General features: G+C 39.6%; 1 protein-coding gene across 4 annotated transcripts in view; it reads right to left on the bottom strand.

Annotated features, from left to right (window-relative positions):
* IPCEF1 (interaction protein for cytohesin exchange factors 1) overlaps nt 1–23,694 on the bottom strand; it is a 77,566-nt gene that overhangs the window by 13,675 nt on the left and 40,197 nt on the right. For all 4 annotated transcript variants that reach the window (XM_068151617.1, XM_068151608.1, XM_068151599.1 and 1 more), the window contains 6 exons: nt 23,084–23,253; nt 16,278–16,351; nt 14,747–14,818; nt 10,748–10,809; nt 6,918–7,006; nt 1,778–2,144 (listed from right to left, as the gene is read on the bottom strand). In XM_068151617.1, the coding sequence (XP_068007718.1) occupies nt 1,778–2,144; nt 6,918–7,006; nt 10,748–10,809; nt 14,747–14,818; nt 16,278–16,351; nt 23,084–23,253 (834 nt within the window). The remainder of the gene's footprint in view (nt 1–1,777; nt 2,145–6,917; nt 7,007–10,747; nt 10,810–14,746; nt 14,819–16,277; nt 16,352–23,083; nt 23,254–23,694) is intronic.

The following is a 23,694-nucleotide window of genomic DNA, read 5'->3' as shown; positions in this document are numbered from 1 at the left end:
TCAGGGCTGGCCATCAGCTAAGCAGTGAGCAACAGAAGAATATGTTTGAGAATATTAAACCACCTCACAAATGACAGGAATATAACAAAACGTGGCATGATTTATGTTTTAATCCTGGTTTTGCTAGTTAGTATTATTGAGCCTATCAAACTATGTTTTAAATCATTATGAATGTCTCATGTAATTCTGTGACCAGTCAATAAAAGTGCTTGTCACTCTTAGAAGTTATGATGGAAAGCATTAAGCTGTGCATTATTGAAGGATTGCTGACAAAACCAAAGTAACATATTTTAAGCAAAAATTTACTTTTCTGAAAGGCAACCACTGAAACCTGCTCAACAAGATCTATAAGCTACCATACCATATATGACCCACACTTGAACAACCTACCTGAGTGTATGTAATAATGCTTCCCAAAGCCGTTAGTCAGATTAACCCAGAAGGTAAAAATACAGAAAATGATGGATTTACTACATGTTTGTGACATTTACATTAGGGATCCCATTTCTACCGGCTCCAGCCTTTTCACTGCTTGCAAAGCCAGATCTTGTAAAAATGAGCTTCTACAGTAACTCTGCCCAAAACATCCTCTCTTTTCACCAAAGAAATAGCACATATATCAGAGCAGCCTAGATGACAAATATTGAAGCCGAGTGCAAAATATTCTGAGTTACTTTTCACTAATGCTAAAATCTATACTTCACTCCATTTCCTCAAAATCAGAAAAGCACATGACAAACTGTAGAGATGCTAACTCTTGGCATTTGTAACATACCATTGATAAAGCAGCTAGTGGGCCTTACTATCATTTTTCAATCAGGGGTGTATTTACCTACAGAGAGATATCTTAAATTCACAGTGAGTCCTGTGCTGTTTCTTTTTCTTTGCATTGCCTTTAACCACAGCTTTTGGATGCCCTCTTGTTTTGCGGTGTACTGAGACAACACTGCTCTTTTTGCAGCTCAGTTCACATCTTTACAAGGATTTGGAGTCATAGACAGAGCTGATGCACAACAACATCATTGCTTCCCTATGTATCATCTCTCTAGGCAGAATGCTGAATGCCTTCTCATTTCAACACAGTGTATGCCAGAAACACCACATATGCTTCAACTGCTTTTAATGCAGGAAGATGAAGTTTTGTTCAAAAGGCAAGAAATGTTGCCTTGCTATGGCAGAAGACTTATTAGCAGCAACAATGATCAAATTCCGATACTGTGCCACATTTTTTTATTTAGCAGTATATTTTGGTGTAAGGATGCCTATGGAGACATCCATTTGCTTAAAAAATAAATTAAATAAATAAATAAAGTCTTAATAGATTTTCTGATTCAGGGCTGCACTTGTTTCCCCTTGATTACAATAAAGCTCCATGAAATAAATAGGGAATGCACACTGGAAGTAAACATAACTGCTTGTATTTTTACATTTGTATTGACCTAACCCCATGTTCACCACTTCCTACTTAAGCCATTTTGCTTAGTGTGTTAGTTCTGTGACAAGCTTCCTCAAAATTTTGATTCAATCCTAATTAATGAAAGGGAAAGCTAATAAAAATACACTAGGATTTTTTACAGAGGCAATGAGCTTAACATACAGTAAAATTTCCTACTAAGTTATATGATTAATACACAATAAGCCAAATAAATGATGTGCCACTGGAAGACTCTTCAGTGAAGAACATAAAGGAAGAGCAGGAAAAACAAGCTGAGGAAAATCCCTGAACTCCCACATTGTATGGTTCTGCAGACAAAAATCTCCTGTCGCATTAGCTCACCTTTGGTTGGTGGTCTCTGTTCTGTTGCATCTGACACAGCTAGACAACCTGCATCTGGACCTACAAAAGAGTTTGGCGATCCACCAGTGGGTTTAGAAAGCTGGACCTCCTGGCTTTCTGTGGCTTCTCTACAGTCTGCTGCTTGTAGCTCATCAGAGTGAATCTTTACGCAGAAAGTTAAAGGCTGATCACCCTCTTCTGTGGCAGAGCTGTTAACCAGGTCAAGCCAGGACTGCCTCTTGGAATGAACTACATTGGACAAGGAAGAAGATGATTCTTGGGAATTGAAAGTGCTTTCCGGGGAGGAGAGGGAACAAGATGCTTCACTTGACAGAGTCGAGGTGAAAGAAGACTTCTGCTGCTCCTCCTTTCCAGAAACAAATGGGGGAGAGGAAAGGAAAAGAGAAATTATTTCCAAGTTATTCCTATCCCTAGGTTCTACATCTGAAACACTAAGTGGAAATTGATGTAATCTGACTAATTATCCACCCCATACAAGCCTGAGGTATTAAAGCCAATCTCCTACAGAGCAGAACCTTTAGAAAACTAAGCCACAAGGGAGCCAGAAGTAAAACAGATTAAAACCTAAGGCCCTCCATACTGCTCTGGTCACACTGCCTCAATGAGAGCACATACAACCAGAGCAGTCTCAGAGACATCCCACTCTCATTATTAGAAGCTAGGAGTAGAATAAGAGAGGGTACAACAGATGTGCCATTCCATATAAAAAAAGGCTAAGAGAAAAACCAAAGTTTTGAAAGGTATTTAGCATCCTAGACAAGCAAATAGGTATCAGTTCTTTATCTGCAGTAGGCATTTACATTGACTGAGTCATACTATTATCTGGTCACACAAGAAGAGCTAGCATTAGTCTGCTTCTTAGCCACCAGCCACTGAACAGATAAGCCAAGAAAGCCAAACACACAAGTAACACATACACAGATGAATGTAAATACAAATACCCAGAAGAGGATTAACCAATGGCAATAAATAATGGAAGACCAAGCCTTATAGTGAAGCTCTTAACAACTATCAGAAATTTTGGTTAGATCATTATATGAAATCCAGATTTAATTTTTCTGATACTGCAGAAATTTACTCCTCCTGCAAATCATGTACTCATGCCAGAATCACAATAATAGACTTGATGGACCACAATTCCAGCAATTTTTTCTTCTCAGTATACCTGTAGAATAGACTGGTGTAAGGGTTAAAACAGAAGATAACTTGACTGGAGTACTGAAAATTACTAAGTTGAAACTTGAGAAGCTGGACAAGAGAAATCTGGGCAAGCTGCAAATACAGTGAAAGGGCTAGCCTGGAATACTTATTTGTAACCTGGTAAATAAGATGTTTTCATATGAACCAGCTCAAGAGTAAAAAGATTTTGGATTATGATATATAAACTTGTGCAATTCAGTGTTATTGTAATATATGCTACTTCCTTTTTACATTAAAAGGTAGATTTGCCTTCCTGTGCTTCTAATCTAGCTATATTGTGTAGCTTCCAATCAGTTCAGAACACAAGGATCAATATCAGATTGTGAGCCACCATTTGTTAGTAAAACTTCCTTCACTTTTGTAAGCTTTCAAAGCCTTCACTCCAAGACTGTCCCAAATGCTTCTCCTGGTAGGAGAAATACAACATTATGTTTCAGGTGGGGGCCTTTGGATGTTTTTTTTGTTGTTGTTGTTGGTTGGGGTTATTTGTGGTTCTGTTTTGTTGGTTGGTTGGTTGGTTTTCTTTTAAAAAGGTCACAAATGCACCCTAAAACAGAGGACAAGGAGATTCTGTCATGTACTATGTGTATGAGTGATAAAATGCCCAAGAGAACACAGGTGACCTGAAGCATTTAATCTAAGAGCTCCTATCACAAAGACAAGTTATTGAAGGATTTGAATGGCCAAGCAGAGCAACCAGGCAGATAAAGCTCCCACTCACAGTGTTTGAATGGTCTGAATTCAGTTGTTCAAAGACAGGAGACAAAGATGTTAGATCTCACCTTTATTCTTATGACATTTGTCCATGCAAAAGATAAAAGCCATTGAAATGAAAACTATGCTTCACTGACTGAAGTATATTTTTGTTTTCATTTTCATTGTGTCTCAAACAAAAAAATGTGGGTGAGAATAAAGATGACTACCAGAATGTGTTTCTTTTCCTCTACATATGTGCTGTGGGTTTTTTAGCTTTGGCATGACAAATGTTTGCCTAACTTACTGGAGTGGTTCCTTCGGAAGTTTTGCAATTATCCATATAATAAATTTTCCAACTAGGGACATTTTTACAAGCACATGCTTGAGTCAGCAGATCATAAGAATTCCACTGGAGATCAATGAGTCTCTAGGCATTTTTATTATTTATTTTAAGAGAAAAATTATAACCATGAAACACCTTAACTGCTCTTTTGAGACTGCTGAAATCTCTTGTCTCAGCATAGCTGCTGGTTTTTGAACTGTAAATCCATTCAAGTATAAAGAAACTGACCATCTGCATTAACTTTCATCCTACATATGTTAAAATTTACTTGTTCTTCACTCTTTTTTTTTTATTTCCACAGCACCCAAAAACATACATAAACATAGAAAAAAAAGAGTGAGAATGAGATTTCTTTTTTGAGTTTCAAAATGGTTTAGGTTAGCAGGGAAGAGAATAGCAAATTTAAAGTTTGTGCTAGAAGTACAGCTGCTCTAACAGATAACAGAGCCTGAACCTGGGTAGCTATTAGCTTCCAGACTAAGTTTTCAATCTGGAGCTGACCTCAAGAAATTTGGAGGCCTTTCTTATTAAGACAGCATTGTTTTAATTTTCCTAGATGTCTATAAATCCTAATTCTGATCTTGCAAAATCCCTTTGACACTCAGGAGGAAGAAGTGCAACTTGGTGCTGGGCTGGGTTTTGGGGATGAGTATCTCTTGCAGCAGCAATCTGAAAAGATTTGATAAGGCCATCCAAAAGTGCTCTACCCACAGGGAATCAAACATAATCCATCCCATGTTGGATGAATTGTTTCCACAACTTGGTTCCAAAACTCAGCACTGGAGAAACAGGCAGCAAGCACTGTTTAACTGGCCTGAGACAACCAAGAGCTCTGCTCCTAGAATTGACTTTCCAGTAGAAGTTGTGGTTTCCCAATCCTTTCAGTGGTTTTCTTGCTCAAGTAATTGTCCACAAGGGAAAAGGACAGCAAACCAGGTATTTTACTGACTTGCAGTCAAACACAGTTTTGTTGGTACTTTACAGTTTCCACCCACCATGTAAGCAAGCTGAGCACAGGGCAGATCCATGGCTGCTGGAGCATGTTCCAGTGGCCATTTCTAGGTGGAAAAATTAACAACTTTGCACAGTAGACACTAACCTTTGTCCGTGGGGCAAGGGATTTTAAATAGTGCATGAGGAGAAGGGAAATCAGCTGGGAGAGAGGAATGACAGAGGGAAGATAATCTTCAAGAGAAAGGCTGAGGAACTAAGACCCCCTTGGCACCTGCACCATAGCCTGCCTCCCACATATCCCCTGATAAAATGTGGAGGCCAGCACTCAAGACGAGCATATGTGAAGGAGATAACTGGAGATTGCCTCTGCAGCAACAGATTGACAAGCAGCAGGAAGCCAGAAAAACACAAAACTAAAACCTAGCATCTGTTTAAAACTCATCATCTGGAAAAGTGCAGGCATGCACTCAGAGGTGAGCAGATGGAAAAGTCATCTACAACCTCTTAAATGCAAGCTAAGCCAGTGAGGTATAAAATTCAAGATGCCTCATTGTCAGGCCTCAGCCCAGAATAACTCTTGTAGACATCTTGCTAAGGTTTCCGTTTCTTTCTGTATTTATAGCCAGTCAATCCTGTTTATCTTCTAGTTAATACAGGCAATAAAGAATCATGTTTTACACAGCCGTGAAAACCATGCACCTGAGTGCCAGGTGGGTTGTCTTTACAGTGATTAACTCTACACAACTGTTTCAGGAGAGGAAGCTGAAACAGAAGGGGGCAAGCGGGTGACAATGTGACTTACATGCTCAGCTTTATGTAAGATAATTAGAGATTGACAGACAGGCAACCTTGTGCATGACATTTATTTTTATGCATTGTCTGTGACAGCGCAAGCTCACCGGTATAGCTAAAATCTGTTCCTGCTTCACTGCCTCTGTGCCCACCCTAGCTACTTGGTGTCACTTCAGGATTCCATATGGGAACCTGTACCACACTAATGGGGTGGTGGACACTCACTTCCATGAGGTACAATGAAAAGATTTAGTACTAAGCATATCACTGCATTAGCCCTCGGTGTTAACTTTCAGCTGGGGAAGGGAAAGGCTTGAACTCAAGTATTCCCCATTTCAGCTACATTACCATTCCAAACTGGAGTACTCATTTCTGAACATAGAATTAAGTAAAACTAGTGTCTTAAAATGCATATAAAGGCATATGAGAGCATTGGGGAAAGCAACAATATAGAAACAACATTAATAGAGTGATAAGTGGCTAATAATTAGGTTAGTCAATTTGATTAGACAATGATACATAGTGCTTGTTCTAATTTATGAAATGCAGTGAAGCAGAAAGGAATATTTTGGGCAAATACACTATAGCAAGAGAGAATACATAGCATAGATTTTTAGAGGATACCTATTTTCTTTTTTTGTTATAGACTGTTTTTCAGAAGAGGAAAAGAACTGATTTTAGCCCTGTAAGAAGAGGCCTCTTCCCCTTTGCTGTCACAAAAGCAGCCTCAAATCCAGCAGTCTTAAGAACGACCCAAGTAGATACAAATCTGTTGGATGATGCTACTGGCATCACAAAAAGAAAGATTTGGGACTCATTTAAAAAAAAAAAAAAAAAAAAAAAAAAAAAAAACTAAGTTATGACAGCGTGTTAAAAGCCTTGTGAAGAAAAGACGTAGCATGTGTATGAGTTAGAGTGACTCCATCTGAAGGAAGAGCCTCCCAGCAGTGCAGGCTGCAAGAACTGCATGCTCTGCCACAGGACAGGGGCAGTGAGTGTACCTTCATTTCACAGGCACTCAGGGTAAACACTTCCAGCCACTGTTTTAGATTATTCCTCAAAGGTCCACCACCTCAAGAAAATTTTGTTTCAACTGGTCAGCAACAAGAAACAAGCAATTGCTGTAGCACTTACTGAAGGAGGAAGTGGTAGCTCGACTGTGTAGGGAGGTGGTGGTGTGTCTGTTATTTCTGGATCATCATGTTCACTTTCACTGTAGCATTCTGAGGCAGACATGGAAAATAAGCAAAGACAGTGTTAGACCAACACTCATTTATTCCTTGCAGTGTTACAGAAACCAAAAATCACCAAGTAGAATGCTCTGGTCTGAATACCACACTGTAACAAGTCAGTGTCTCCTACAATGAAAATTAACCAATTTGGGGTAATGGTACACTACTTCATGGAAACATTTTTCCTTTAAGTGAAAAAAAAACATGTTAATTTCCTTTGTCAGGAAAGGTTAGATGGCACTGCTCTAGATAGCTTCACAAATAGATTTTAGGGTCCACTCTTTTTCCTTCTTTACAGCCTTTACAGGAAAGGCTGCATCATTTATTGTTGACATTAGGGAGACCTGTTGCAAGTAGCAGCTGCTGTCCCTTAATCTCTGTAACTAGTAAGTTTTCCTGGAGCTATCAATAGGGCATTGGCATTTTGGCTGCAATGTTTGGGAAAAGATTGTTCTCATGGTGTTTTGGGAACCATAGAGCAGCCTCATGAGTCTTCTGTCGCTACATGATTACTTGCATAGGCATGCCATGCAGTATAGCAACTCATGTGCAGAGCTAGTTTTAAAAGTAACCACAGAATTCTAAGACTATACATCTTTTTTTTTTCTTTTTTGTTCCTTTTTTTTTTCTTTTGATAAAAAGCAAGCTGATAGAGCCTGAGTATCCCTTCATATATGACAAAGAGCCAGTCATGTTCTTGTTTCTTTCAGCTACATATATAGCAGGTGAAAGTATTTTCTCAGATGCTTTTAAAAAGTGGATTAAATTATGTGATAATCATTGATAAAATGAGACACATTAAAAGGAAACTTAGTTACTGCTTCCTATTCCCAGGGCCTGCCTGTAACCACTGACCAAGATCGCTTCCCTCTGTTAAACCTCCCAGGATATGCCAGTTTTTCACATGCAGCCTATGTAGGAGCAAGTGCTTGCATCCTACTTTTGCACCATGTATGAAGAGCAACTGCACTCAACCCCAGCTGACTGAGCTGAGGCCATGAAAGTTTGCAAAGACATGGTTGGAGCTTAACAAGTGTAACATACATGAGAGCCTGTGTCACCAGAGCAGAGGCTGCCACCGTGCTCTCCAGAGGGGCCAACACTTTGCAGTGCCTTTCCATCCACTGGTCTCAAGCAGGAGCTTGTACTGTTCAAGAGCAGCTGGATCTCTCCAGTGGAAGCAATACTGCAGCTCTTTTCCCAAGTGGGCCAAGGTCGTTTGTATTCTGGGAGTACTTTGTATGAGCTATACTTCGTGAGTTCATAATCACCTCTGAGTATCTTATCGTTTACCTAAATTAAAACTCTTTTTGTGCATGTCATTTGGGGAAGATTGAGTATCCACAGTATGAAGGGAGCAAAGTTTTAAGAGAATTTTGTACATGAAAGAGAGGTTTCCAAGATGTTAACAAAGTTTAAGTTTCATTACTTTTTATCTCTGTACTCTTTTGCAGAATTATAGGCTTTTTAATAGCATGCCTGCTACTCTGTTTACTGGAAATATGTGCTGGCACATCTCAGCGTAAAGGACTAAGACTGGCTGCAGTAAGGCCTATATCAAATTCTAAGGCTTATTCAATGACTTCTTGAATAACTCTTATTAAAGAGCTTATTGTTTCTACAGCTTTCCTTTAAGGCACACAGAAAAATTGAAAAAGCATCAACAACTGTTTCTGATACTCTGAATAGGCAAATGGGGTTGGGGGTATGTGTTAAAATGCATATAAAGTGCATGAATACACAGGAAAAAAGTAACAAATGCCAAGACCCTCCTGAAGATTTATGGCTTGTGAGACAAAGAGGAGAACTAGGTCAGCAGGAACAGAAGTGACTGTGGGTAATGACAGCATTTTTTCTGAAATGCAGCAATGCCTCTGCAAGCGCTCATCCACCCAGGCACATCACCAGGGTGCTGAATCCATGCTCAAGGCAGTACTGGAGCACACGCCATAAAAACCACACGTGGAATGATGAGAGCTGTTTGACACATGAATCAAAGTGCCTTTTTCTGACGAGGAAATGGGCCAGCAGCTTCAAAAGATGAAAAATTCTTGGCTATGCTTATTTTTATTTTATTTTTATGTTTATTGCAGGGTAATTGGATTAGCTAAAATAGCCTGCAGCATAGGTTATTGATCAGATTATTTTGTATCTTTCTGTCATTTTTCTTAATTAAGATTAGTGGGCTGTCTCATTCTGAATTGCTTTATAATTTTCAACTGAATCACAGCAACCAATACTACCTTTTTTGAGGCTTTTTAAAAATTAATTGCTCTCATATATAGGATTCTGATCATCCTTGTCTTCCATCAACCTCCACCTTATGAAAACATGGCCAACGTGTTTGGATACTTCCTCCCTGATTATGATTACCATGTGTTGCTTGATGAATAGCCCTTTATACTAATTATGCCTGAAGATACTAAAGGTGGGGCTTGACAGGGCTCTGGGCAACCTGGTCTACTTGAGAATGCCCCTGCTTATTGCAGAAGGGGTTGGATTAGATGACCTTTGGAGGTCCCTTCCAACCCAGACTATTCTATGGTTCTATTTCAGACTGTTTGATACCAAATTGTTTTCAAAGAGGACACAGGCATTTTGGAGGAATTTGGGGGTATGGGAATTAACCGTTTTCCCAACAAGAAATAAAAAAGGAACTATGAACTAAAGAGAAAAAAAAAATATGAGACCTGCTGAATCTCTGGAAATTTATGGTATCTGTTTACAAGCCCCAAAGCTGCTTGTTGTTGTAGAGTATAAATGGAACCAAAGCAAAAATGAAACCATATCAGACTAATCAATAATGACATTACATATCCAAAGCCCTGATATAAACCACAACACCTAAGTGTTTGTACTGCTACAAATATTAATTTATTCTTCATAATGCCAGCTCCTTTGAAATCTGAGCAGTTCTAAAAAAGGCACTGGGTAACCAATACTCTAAAAATAATAGAGTCAAAGCCCAGAAGGAGATACGTATTTTCCAGGTCAGAGTCCACCCTGGTTTATTAACATAAATACTATTCACAGTGTTTCTTGTTCTAAACTGTCTCACATAGGTCCTCACCAGCAGCCTTTTCAATTGCTCTGACAAGTGACCTGCTTTGTCTTCCACCCAGATTTGTGATTCAAGTGCAGGTATCCTTCCACCAAAAAGTTCTATAAGGTCAGTGTGCAAATTCAACAATGAATAAATTGCTAGGGAACTTTTACAAGTACTGATTCCGCAATGAATTCTTGGGCTTGGCTGCAAAGGAAATTGTAGGCTTCAGTACATCCACTACTAACTCCTCTAACACAGCTGCTGTTGGATACCTCGAGGATGGATGAGACACTAGGGGCAGGTTTACATTGCACAAGACTTTCCCCAGCTAGCATGTTCCCAGGCCGTATCATGACTGCTGTAATATACCTTACCAGCTCAAAATCTAGAGTAACACAGCTGTTTCTCTTCACACTTACTAGGCTTAGCAAGCTAGGAAAACTTTCAAGAACTAGGTACACATCTCTCCTCTCACAAGGTCACTGAGTGTCTCTCAGTGGCACTGTTTCTCAATGTTGTTTCTTCTTCTGTGATTATCTGTGTTCTTTCAGCTTGGTTTCTCTGAGCTTAGTCAGTAGACAGGTTGGCAATTTAAAAGAAATAAAAGAGCTGAGAAAAATTCGGCCAAGAAAAAACTGTGAAGAACCTCATGCAGCCACATATTGAAACTGCCTTTAGGAGCATACCTTCCTCATTCTTTCCATTGGATGCTTGAGGGTCTACAGCCATCCCCAGCTTACTTAGCCATCTGTGTTTGAAACAGAAGAAATATATGGTTAGGGATACTTCCATGCTATTCAGACAGAGCTTTGTCCCTTTCAGATGTCTTCTACATCACCACATCTATTTTCTATTTTGTCAAAATTTCTTTCTATTTCTTAGGTCATCTTCTAGAAAGCCACCAGTTTCCTGAATATTAACATTCCCTGTGGTGAGCAGGACTAGGTGCCTGGGATATCTATCCCTGATCCTGAAAAAAAGCACTGTTGAAGACCAAGAACTTACATTTGTGTAAGCTAAACGAAAAGTATATCTGCTATAACACAATGTTGGTGGCTTAGTCCTGCTATTGATGAATCATCTTTTAGCTGAGAAAAAGCAAAAAAAAATTTATAGGAGCCATAAAAGAGGGTATCAGCTGTCCTGGCCAAAGCTATTGCAACAAGTCTAAGAGTCTTTCTGACCAGCTGTCTGATCAGTTGCTTTATTCAAGTCCCTATGTACTTTTGACTTCAGTAAGTCTCACTCCCAGTTTTGCTTTAAGTTATTAAGAGGGATTTTCTTCATTTATCTTCCTAGGTGGCTGGACAAAGGAAGTTTGAGGGGAAACCTTTTCACTCTCTAGAACTACCTGAAAGGATGTTGTAGTAAGGTGGGTATCAGTCCATTCTCTCTAGTAACAAGTGATAGGACAGGATAAAAAATGGCCTCAAAGCTGTGCTAGGGGATGTATAGGTTGGATGTTACAGGAAACTTGCTCACCAAGAGGGTTATCAAATAATTGAATAACCTCCACAGTAGGGCTAGATAATGATTGGACCCAATGATCTTAAAGGTCTTTTCCAACTGAAGTGATTCTATATTTTTTCTAGTGCTAGGAACAATTCCTTAACATATATTCATGCATATTGTGATTGCTTCTAGGTCTTTCAGATATATCCAGATTTTAAGAAACAAAAAGTAATAAAGCTCAACCCTTTGAGATTAAAACTCAAGGCCTCAATAAGAAACATATGAAGTGCAGGAATTAAGATTTATAACTCTGAAAGACACATTTGTCTGATCTTGATTCTACTACAGGAAATCTGCTAGTAAAGCCAGTGTCAAAATAACTGGATTCTTAGACTGCATCATTAACAGCACAACAACTCAGAAAAACAAAGCATCATTTCTGTCAGAGAGGATTATTGACTTTCTTCTATCTGTTATGATATAGCGGAATGATTTCTTTTAAATAAAGAAGCCTTGCCAAAAGAAAATATTTGCTAAAAAATACAGGACTTCATTAATGACAAGGTCAGATGCATCACTAGTAACTGTACACAACTGGCCAGGTAAACATACAAAACTACTCAGCACACATTTACTTTTCCTGTGTGCACAACAATAGCAAATGCATGCTAAATTAATGAAGCAAATGACTGTATTAATAAATTCAGTGTTCATTCATAGATACGTGCATAGAGAGTTGCAAAAGGTCATGATCCGTTGAGCATTTATGCACATCAGTAACCTGACACACTAATGCCTCAGTGAGGTTCAGTGGAACCACTCACATGCAGATGTATTTGCAGGACTGGAGCCAAGAGAACAGATGTCTTTTAATCTCTTTTGACATATGCGTGAGTATGTGTGTACTTTATGCATTGAATGCCTGCATTCTATACTTTGCCAAGGAAAACTCCAGCAATTACAACTGTGAGGAATTAGTATTAGTGCAGTATATAGTTCAAGATGCTCTAATGCTAGGCTACCCAGCTTTAAGCCAAAACAGAATTTACTTGAGAAGTGGAGTTTGAAGGAAATCGTTCTGGGGGCATAAGAGCTAGGGCACCTGTGTAGATTTCAATCATTTATTCATATGAGACTAAGCATTTCAAAAGTGTCATTAAAACACTGAAAATTCCCAGCTGGGCTCCAAACTGGCTGTTGGCATACATTGATGTCCTCCATTAGCTCTGATTTTCCTTTTCCTTCTCCTTATACCCTTTCCTCTTTTCTCTATCAACAACTGTTATTCTCTCTACAGAAATATTCCTGTCCAGCATTCTGGGGGGAAAAAAAAAGAATTCACAGAGCACTGGAACAGGCTGCCCAGGGAGGTTGTGGAGTCTCCCCCTCTGGAAATATTCAAAACTCTCCTGGATGTGTCCCTTTGTAATCTGGTGTAGGTGATCCTGCTCTGGCAGGGGGGTTGGGCTAGATGATCTTTTGAGGTCCCTTCCAGCCCCTGAAGCTCTGTGATTCATTCTCAGTCATCCTCAGCCCACCTGCCTCAAGGACTTCTCACTCCATTCAGGAGATCCAGTAGAAAATGCAATGATACAGAAATGGATGGTTATCTCCCTACTGGTATATTCTGTGCTGCTCCAAACTGCAAAGGGCAATATGTTCTTTCCATCTATATTTACTTGTGTACATCGCTAAAGCAGATATAATAGTAGATATCTATGTGCATACACTACTGTAGTATCATACATTTCTGTTGCCCTCTCAGAAGGTCAACTAAATTCTCTCAACTTCTGTCCATCTCTATTGCAAAAAATATATGAAGTCTTCTGTTTATAAAAGGAAAGGACAGTCGATGTCCTAAGACTGTCACAAGGAACACCAACAGAGCCATGATTAAAATCCAGAGGTCACTATCATAGGACCTCTATTCCCCATTAAACTGAACTGCTTTGTACCCGGTATCTGGCCATTTGGTGCAATAGCATTGTGAACAAGTTGCAATCTGAAGGAAACCAAAGAAGAAAAGAAGAAAAAAAAAAAGGGCAAACAATCAAAAGACAAAGAAATTATGTATCTAAATCAGCCAAAACTGAATTGGTAGCAAACAGGATTTATTTCTGATAGCTCTGTAGTGTCTAAAATGACAGTGTTCACATCTGTTTTCACTTTTTGTATTAGCGAATGCATGAATGAATTGTTGCTCCTACCAACATTTGTGGAAAGAAAATTTCTGATACGTCATGAGTATCATTTAGCTGCAATATAGCTTGGGAATGAAGAAAATGGTTACTTCATGACAGGAATAGCCCTTTGTGTCCCCCTTTAGCCCTCCTTACTACCTGATATGTCTCATCTGCGACAAAACTACATTAAGCTTTTCTCTTCCTTCTCTTCCTTCGCTTCTCCCAAGGTGATGAAATTGCTATCAAATCTTTGCACTTCTCTAATAGAAAGGGATTTATACCAGCAGATGTTGGGAAGATTAGTATCAAAATGAGGCTAACAACATTATTTTGATGTCAGTTGCCACTAGTGAGAAAATAGCAGTATTTTTCTTCTATACAATTGTAGTGGGTTGAAGTTTCCCCCCAACATCAACTTTGCCAGACCAACTAAGTTAGAAGCAAATGGAGCTTCATTTACAAGCAAAATCTACACTCTACAATGGAATGCAATGAATATGTACAAAATACACAGTATTTACAATATTATACAGATATTCACAATTAATAAACATCACAAGGACCCCCCTGGCCAAAGACCAGGGGAAGCTGCTAGCTTCTCCCTCCCTGCCTCCCCCTTTTCCCCCTGTACAAAAGGGACAAGAGAAAGGAGCAGAGAAGTTAGACTTAGCCAAGGCCAGCCAAAAGCACATTATCTCTCCTGAGCAAATAAAAAACAGCCAGAGGTCAGAAGAGAAGAGAAAAAAAGGAAGAATTGTTATGGTACAGCTTGTCTTATTCTAGATATTTACCCAATTAATTTCCTAAGAATAATCTTTTGTTTTTCCTTTTACACCCAGTAGTGATATATTTCTATTTTTCTACTTTCCTGCTCAAAATCTGTAACTAAAGTTTTAAAGGCACAGCCTAAAACCACCACGACAATGATCAGAAAACAAAACAGTAATTCCTCAAATAACTTTGTCAACAACCACCTGAGAGTGAATGAAATTTCAAAGGGTTGTCTCAAGAGTGAGACAGGATAAAAAGTGGCCAGTTCCTCCTACTTACGTGTTCATTTCCAGAACGTTTTCTGCCGCAAAATAAAATGTCTTGATCTGTGGGTGGCTGATTTTAATAGCACTTTAAGAAAAGAAAAATAGGAGAGATATGAAGAAAACTACTTTACATAAGGAAAGAAAAAAATAGCTGAACAAATTATTTAAGAATATTTGTTCACTATATTAATCCAGGTCACTTTACCCATCCATGTAACTCTTTCCTCAAAAACTCAAGCCTATTTTTAACTCATTTCCTAGGCCACACATTACTCAGAGGATTCAAAACTACAGGAAATAAAAAAGAAGGAATGAAGAATAAAACTAAGACCTTCATTATGCCATTACATAATTCAGTTGTGTACCCACATCTTGAACATTGTGTGCGGCTTTGATTCCCCCAGGCCAAAAAAAGCAAGGGAGACACAATACAACAAAATCACAAGCGGCATACAGGTGAATAGAGACTGACTCTTCACTGCTTTCCTAAGTTTTAGAAGGCACCAAAGAGGTAGGCTTGAAACAAACAAAATGGAGGTGGCCCCTTCCCCTTCACTAGTTAATCTGTGACTCTCAGCCCCTGTAAAACTTCTCAGAATCTTTGTGTGTGTGTGTGTGTGTGTCCCTAAAACACAGTCTCTGTATTGATACAGAGACTTGTGGCTGTCCTCTTTAGTGCCTTGTTAGGTGACTACACCCTGTTTGACCTGGCAGCCCCAGTCACCCCTCTCGGTTCTTCTAACTTACTCCATCCCAAATAAGTGATGACCAGTGTTTTCCTCCCAGTCACTGACAGCCAATATCTACAAAAGCACAACATTTTCTAGTGGTCCTGCACTGTGTGACTCAGCCTTTCCTTTGAGGAAACAAAATGGAGCTCCCCATATTTGAAATAGCTGTTCTCTCTCTTTTGAGGAGTCAAGCCAACAGTTAGACTGAAGAGCATCTACAGCTGATGTCAGCATGAAACCTGAACAAAAGAATGAAAGCTTGCTCTTAAGGTACAGAATAAAAGCCATGCTGAACCTTACAACTTTGAACATCAGCAACACCCCTCCAGACCTTTGAAACTTACTCAGAAGCAGCTGGAGGTCAATGCTGCATATTGAATTTGGAGAGAGTATTTCAAAGTGTGCATACTGCTATACAAAGTTTTTATTCCCTGCACAGAGGCTTCAAAACACAGCTCAAACTCAGTTGTACCATGGCAGCCTAAAGAATTGATATGACTTGGAATGACGCAGCACGACTATTGACCTCTCTGCCTAAAAGAAGGTATCTAAGATGGGGTGCAACTTCCTCAATCTGTGAACAAAGGAAAAGGCATACTGATCCACTTTTTCATTTGTCATTTTAGCAGCACATAGCAGAGAATTTTCAAAAGTATTTTTGCAACATGACTCTCTTTCTCTAGCTCAATTAATATCTCATTATTTATACAACACAGAAGAGCTCCCCACAGCTTCATTGTCAGGCAGTAGTGAGATTCGGCTCTTTGTAATGCTGTAAAAATCATGCAAAACTGGGACAAGAGATGAACTTACTGCTTTTTTTTGCATTCAATTGCTCGGTCCACACTGAAGTCTGGAAGTCTGATGAATCCTTCTGCTTTTTCAGCCTGCAATTAGAAAAGGAAAAAAAAAAATCAATATTTAAAATCAGCACATCAGCCAGTTTATGAACTACCAGACTCCAATGCTCAAAGACATTTAAGATGCAAGTGATTGTTTCTGAAAGCTTTCCATAGTGTGCAAATATATGCTTATCACCATGGGGACAGAATAGCACCCAATGTTTTGGCTGATATTTTGGAACAAGAAATTTTCCTACACCAGTTACTACTTCTGCAAGTACTATTCTGTTCTACTGGATGCTAGAAAACCATTGTTCCTGTCTGTGTAAGTGGCAGTGGGTATACAATTTGTTGTACAATTCCATACAGCAAAGCATCGCAAAGAGGAAGGATCCTCAGCTCCTACAGCAGTGCTGAGACAGATTCCCCGCTTCTTTTTCATCTCAAAGCTCTTGTATCAGTGCACCCTTATCTAAGATTCAGGATTAAATCATAAGTATAATCTGAAGTCCAAAATTGTCAGGGAGAAAATTTAGCTTTGGATCAAATCAGAAGTAAAACCAGGAAGGAGGTGGAGGAACCGGTCATCTTGCAGCCATCAGTGATCACAGTATTTCTTTCAGTGAAGAACCAGCCACACATAGTTCATGGATCATGAAAAATGAATCTACTGAACCTCAACTCTAAAAACAGAAGCCCCTCGAAAGAGACAAATGACATAAGAGGATGAACAAAGCCACCTAACTATCAATCCTCTGACAAATTTTCAGGCATATTTCAGGAGTTTGCAAAAGCCAGGCAGACTTTTAAAATAACTTGTTTAGGTGTAGCCAGCCCTTTCCAGACAGGAGAGAGTTTAGTGAGCATTGGCACCGCTGTTATAGGTCAGCTGGACTCTGCATCAAAGAATGGCTCCAGCAAAACTGCAGTTACCAGTTAGCCTGAAATCCCTGTTCTTGCTGCCTGCAGCTGCAACAAGACTAGAGCTTCTCCTAAGAGGAGCAGTAATGTAGGCAAACGTCTGTCACACACAATGTCAGGGAAAAACTGTGCTTTCATAATACTGAAAGTGGTCATTTTTGAAGCACTCTTCTGCTGCTCTCAGCCTTTATCCTTGGGTACATTATAATTCTGAAAACATACAGGGAGTTAAAGCAGGTGAAATATGCACAATTAGTGAGGATAAATGAAGAGAACTGACAGCATCTCAAGTCGCATTATGCATGAATATGAAGAGACTATAAAAAGATGTTCATCGAGACAAGTCACTGAGATTTCATGTTTCATGAGACTCTGAGAACAGAAGTATGGATACAGAATGGATATTTCAGTGGGTGGCTTCCCTGCACCTCTGCATAACTGTTCTTCGGTATACGATAAATCATGGCTTAGCTATAATTCCGGAAGGTTACAGGTGTTAAATATTCACATGGTAGGTTTATATTTTGCATCTTCACTAGCAAATGGGTTTGCCTGCTCTGAGGCAAAGCAGAAACAAAACAAACAACAAATAAAAACAGCGAAGCAAAAAAAAAATAATCCCCAAACACAGTAGTGTTACAGAAACAAAGCTCAATGTTTATCAGCAGCTGAACTGAAAAAACTGATTTTGCAATATGGCTTCATTTGTACCAAAAAGTCCTTATTTGTTATTGCGTATTTTTCACCCACTCTGATTGTATTTGTATCTGTCAAACTTGTTCAGAGCCTGGTTTGAGAAGCTTTTGTGATTTTTCACTCAAAAAGCAATTCAAACATGTTTATGAAACATAATGCATTAATCTAATTTATGAAACATTAATGCATGAATCCAATTAAAGAGGCTAATGTCCATTCTAGCTTGTCTCAAAACATTAGCTAAATGTTGTGGCTTTAGGAGATTCATTTAGAGTGAATGCAATGGTAAAGTGAAAGTAGTTATTGAGCAAGAACCTCAGTCTGTAATTTGGGGTATTCCTCATGGCTTCATCACAGAGTTTCAGTGCTGCCCCCAGAAGATCCCATGGATGTTGAATCATAGAATTGATAGGGTTGGAAGGGACGTCAAGGATCATCTAGTTCCAATCCCCCTGCCATGGGCAGGGATACCTCACACTAGATCAAGTTGCTCAGAGTCACACGCAGCCTGGCCTTAAAAACCTTCAGGGGTGAGGCTTCCATCACCTCACTGGGCAACCTGTTGAACCTCATGAAGGAATGGTTCAGTCCTCAAGCCTATCATATGTGGGGGTTTGTTTGTTGTTGTTTTTTTCCCCTCTGCCAAGTACATCTCTAGAACTGTGAATAATTTGTTCAAGATACTGGACCAGAGCCCTTGTGCAATCAGCTGACACAAATGGCTTTTTATCATTCACATAAGCAGCTACTATAACTCAAAGGTGAAAGGTTTCTGTTTTAGAAGACTGCAATTATACAGCTTCTGGCAAAGCTGTTGAAGTGAGGACTAATTTAAATGCAGTGAATGAGGAAAAAAAAAAACCACAACAAAAGAAAATAGTGACAGCAGATCACAGCCTGTAACCTTTTGATTTAATATTTAGTTTGGATTGAATCCCCATGACAACCATCCTTGACACTTCCTGCAAAACTGTATTTCAACTCTACTTGGAAAACCAGTCAAGCTACCCTAAAGGCCCACAAGATAGGGGCCTTTAGTCCTCAGCTTCTTTCCAGTCAACACTATCCAATACAGCAAGAACAGGGAGCCAGGAGTCTGGGATTACAAGTGATAATCTTCCTCTTCCACCCCTTCTTATGCAGGAGTACTGATTCCCTCCAGGGTTTCAGTAGGAGAACTAAAACTGCTCAAGGGGAAAGCAGGATCACTCATAGTCCTCTCTAAACACTCATTTTCAAGCTAGCAGCCTACAGAGAACAGTACTCAAAAGAGGGAACCAAATGCTACTGAAGAGCAGGATTTCAAGGAGTCTGGTGTTCCTGAATGCACCCAGAAAGTCTGACTGTTCATATTAATTGTCTGCCAATTTCTGCGTTTCCACTGCAAAACCAATCCCTCTGTGTTTCTTTCTAGTCCAAACAGCTTCCCCTTCCCAGACAGGAGCTGCATCTGTGCCACAAACAAAAGTGTAGCTGAGTTTCTCTCATGTGTTATCCATGTTTTATAGGAATAGGAAGCACAGTTGGGAAGAGATTTCAGGGTAAACTACCCAAGAATGTAGAGATTGCTGGGACTTCCCTGATTTCCTCACTCCTAGTACCGCAGCTAATCAGTCAAAAGCTAATTTGGATTTGCCATTGTGCTCTGATTTGTCTTGACTCTCACAAGTGCATGATCTGCTGTTGCTGACCCTTCTTAGCATTTTGTTATTTTTTTCTCTTTTGAGCTGTGGCTTTCACAACATGCTATATGTTAAGTTGAAGCAGCTACCACATACAAATGTCACAGGGGTCCTATATTGCCTCCCATTCTGCCTCATGTGAAAGACCCAGTACCAGGTTGGCTTGAAGGCAAATTAAATTAGAGCCACAGAAACATACAGAGCTTCAGAGGTACCCAAAAAAACTACACCAAGAACACAATGTCAGCTGAGATTACCAGCCTCAGGATAATGCACATTGCTTTACAAGTTCCACCCACTCCCTATTTTCTCCATCTCCATTATAAAATTAAGGTTAGGTCCAGCACCCTGTTGCTATGCTACATTTGTGTCTGGTAAATTGCAGTTTCCACACAGCCACAAACAAAACACACTCATTTCTCACAAGAATGAAACTGGTCAGGAAAAGCTACAGGCAGCCAGCATGCATTCCTTTGACCTCAGCACCACTCATCCACCACTACCATTTGCTTCAGCCTCAATAAGAGGACCTGCCATGGGAAGCTTCAAACACCTGAGGAGCAGGATTCCTCCTCTTTCAACACAGCTATGAACACTGGAACAGGTTGCCCAGGGAGGTGGTTGAAGCCCTTCCCTGGAGATAGTCAAGATGAGGCTCAAAAAGGCCCTGGGCAACCTGGTCTAGTTGAGGATGTCCCTGCTGACTGCGGGGAGATCAGATTAGATGACCTTTGGAGGTCCCTTCCCACCTGAACCATTCTATGACTCTGTAAGAAGATTGACATCCTGGGTGCCCCATTGGGACCAAGGATTAAGTCCATTGAAGGCAGTGGAAGTGCAAGCAGTATTAGACAGGTCAAACAGTAAAAACAAGTATCAAGTAAGCAAGTGGATATGACACTGCTAATTTCATTGCATCAGTCTAGAGGTGAAACTATCTGGGAAAATGCAGTGAGTCTTATTCATCTCAAATATGACTCTCAGGATGGCTCCAGACTCATCAATTTGAATAAGATGATCTTAGCGAAGGACACATCCTTTCCTTCCCACACCCTGTAGTTAACTGCCATTTTGCAAGCATTGCCTGAATCTACAGTTATGCAGAGGCTGCACTTCAAGTTGTCCAAAGAAACCTCTGTTTTTTAACATAAAATAGGGTGTGAGAGTTAGCACAAGATGAAAGCAACGAGATGCTACCAGACAGTGTGTTTACTAAAACTGTGATAGGTGAGAAGTCAGGGCTGACATAAGCCAACAGCATCTTGAAGCCATTTGAGCTCTTTAAAACACATCAAATAAATTGAAATGAGGCTGTCACTCATTCTCCAGCCTTGTTCATTTTGGGGCAGTCAGTGACAGCCAAAAAGGAAGAAAGGAGTAAAATGATGAATGTTGTCTAGGAGTACTGGGATCAGCATGACAGTGGCAGCTTTGGATCCCAAGAGGGCTCTGCACCCCTCCACCACCACCTCTCTCTTCCATGAAAGAAAACTTTGCCTAGTCTTGCCATGTATTATTTCCTCACAGCTTGATTTGTGTTCAGAATAATTCCTTTCTGACACTTCCCATGTCTAAAAGGCACATCCACCAGCAAGTTCACCTGTCTTAGGACTGCTTGGCCAGAAGTACAGCTGCAAACAGCAATTTAGAGGAGGCAATGCTAATAAGGTTTTGAAGGGTATTAATGCTGCTGTTGAGTATATCTCTTTCAAGCAGAGATATTGTAAGCATTGGAAAAACAAAGCCTTTTATTTACTTATTTTTACTTTTTCTATTTCCTTTCTTTCTCTTTTCTCTTCTTTCACATATGTGTTTGACTTGCTCTTGAAAGGAAGTTAAATCAGACTGCCACAATACCACAAAAAGAAAAACCTAAATAAAACAAACCCAAAAGAAACCCAACCCCAAACAGCCCGAGACAAGCAGAACTGTTTTCACTTTTTCCCCAAAAAAGAACAGCTAATATCATCTTTAAATGCCAGTCAAAATTTTTTATCCTGTTTAAACAAAGCCAACACTGTATTCACAAATTAAGAGAGAATTTGAAATGCTCTTTACATGAGTAAAATTTTGGTTAGCATTTGGGGATTTTTTTATGGTTAATAGTATTCTATTTGTACCATTAAACAGTTTGTAACATTTCAGTGAGGATAACTGCAATAGAAATAAGTGGAAACAATCCAGATTGCATTTAAATTATTAAAATGTTATTTAACTTTCCTTTTTTTCTGGGCCTGAAACATACTGATTTTTGTCCGTGTGCATTTAGGAAACCTGATGCCCATCCACACCTCTACACTGAAGCTGCTGGCTTTCAACCTGTGTTGTTGTTCACATTGCTAATTCTCTGCACTGTAGGTTTGGCCTCTGACAGTCCATCACTTGAATGCCTCAGGAACTTTTTTTAGAAGGAACAGCACAAGACAGCAAAGTTAAGGAAATAATTATGTCTGAACATTCCTAGGATGGGCAAGATACCCTCTCTGCCCAGGAAAGCTGAGCTGTAGCAAACCTACTGGAGTAAAGCCAGACTGCTTCTTTGCACCCAGCCATAACCTTTCATCAAAAGAGTTATTTTGGAATTCTTACTATGCCTCCTACACTTTTTCAGTTTTTATTTCCTATTTATTCAGTTGATTATATCAGTTCAGGGACTGAGGTTCTTCTTGGTCTCAGACTATTTCCTACTCACACTTGTGATGGATTGTGCTAGAAGACAAACACTATCTGTACTGGTTGTCCCAAGGAAAGCTCATTCTCTGAACAGAAGGCTGAACCCTGAATTCAAAAACACTGTGTTGTCCTGCAAATGTGACTGTTAGCATCAACTTGTTAGAGCAGGAACTTAAAATCGGCAGAACTCAAAAACCTGTAATTACAATGTTCTGGGTGAGGCATCAGCAAATCAAGAGTGAAAAAATATAAATCACCGTCTGACAGTGCTCATACAGTAAGTCTACCACTGCAGATGAGGATGGCGGGGGGGGGGGGGGGGGGGGGGAAGAGAGGGGGAATAAAAGAAACAATGAAAAAGGAAAGCAAACAAATAAACAGATTAATCTCAGTGAGGAAAAGGATGGAGACAGAAGCCGGAGAGAAAAGCCAGAGAGAGACTTCTCAAAATTAAACTAATTAGAAGTGAAGAAGTGTTCCTATTTTGGATCTTGATAGGGAGTGTCTCAAAACCTTTCCCAAATTCAAATGTCACCAGTGCCTGGAAAGAGCAGCTCTTTAAAGGGCAGAACAGACAGCAAGTTAACATTTCACAAATACTTACCGAATGAGAAAACACAGTGTCTTCTGTATGTTTCCCATTCACATAGATACACAGATTACAAGAAATGCCAGGGCTGAGAAATAAACCCAGTCATTTGTACATCTCCAGAGTGCATTTAAATTGTGACCTTATCTCCCTTTCTTTCGGTCCTAGCAGATGCTTTTCGTCTGGCACCCAGAGCTGGATGGACATTGTACTCACCAGCTGACTGCTGTACCAATACAGAGATGACTCCTTGAGCACACACCAGAACTTTTTCCATTTGTTGCCAATGAAAGCTCCTTTTTCCTTCTTTTTATACAGCCATCCTTGGCAATCAGCTTGTCCCAGCTCTTTACATGATATCCTCCGTCGGCTCATTATAAAGAACCCTGTGCCATTAAAAATAACAGTGTTCTGCCTGTGTAAAAGTGCATTACCAGAAAAGATATTACTACCAGTTAAAGATATCAACCTATGTAGGAATCTCAGCAAGTCATCCAAGCATATCTTAAAATTCACTTAGAAGTCATTCAGTTTTATAATGGCTGTGACAGCCACACGCATACATTTGAAAGGCATTCTGATGTGCAGAAACAAAATAGCAAGCTATAGATAATGCAGATGATAATTAATGTTAAGATAACCATACACAAGTTTCTGTAAATTAAAGGTATACCCTTTGATCCTTTTAAGACAAGCATGCATATATTTCCCTTCACACAGCTGCACTGAAAAGCATGCATCTATTTAAGTCAGCTAGAGAAAACTATTATGCCAAGTGCATGAAAATCGCTAGTGTGTGTGTATGTGCAGGCAGCTGATTCTGCCTC

The sequence above is a fragment of the Melanerpes formicivorus genome, unplaced genomic scaffold (genome assembly GCF_026170545.1).
Source record: "Melanerpes formicivorus ecotype bairdi unplaced genomic scaffold, bMelFor1.0.p_v2 SCAF_2, whole genome shotgun sequence".
NCBI lineage: Eukaryota > Metazoa > Chordata > Aves > Piciformes > Picidae > Melanerpes > Melanerpes formicivorus.
This window is presented reverse-complemented; position numbering and strand designations above follow the sequence as displayed.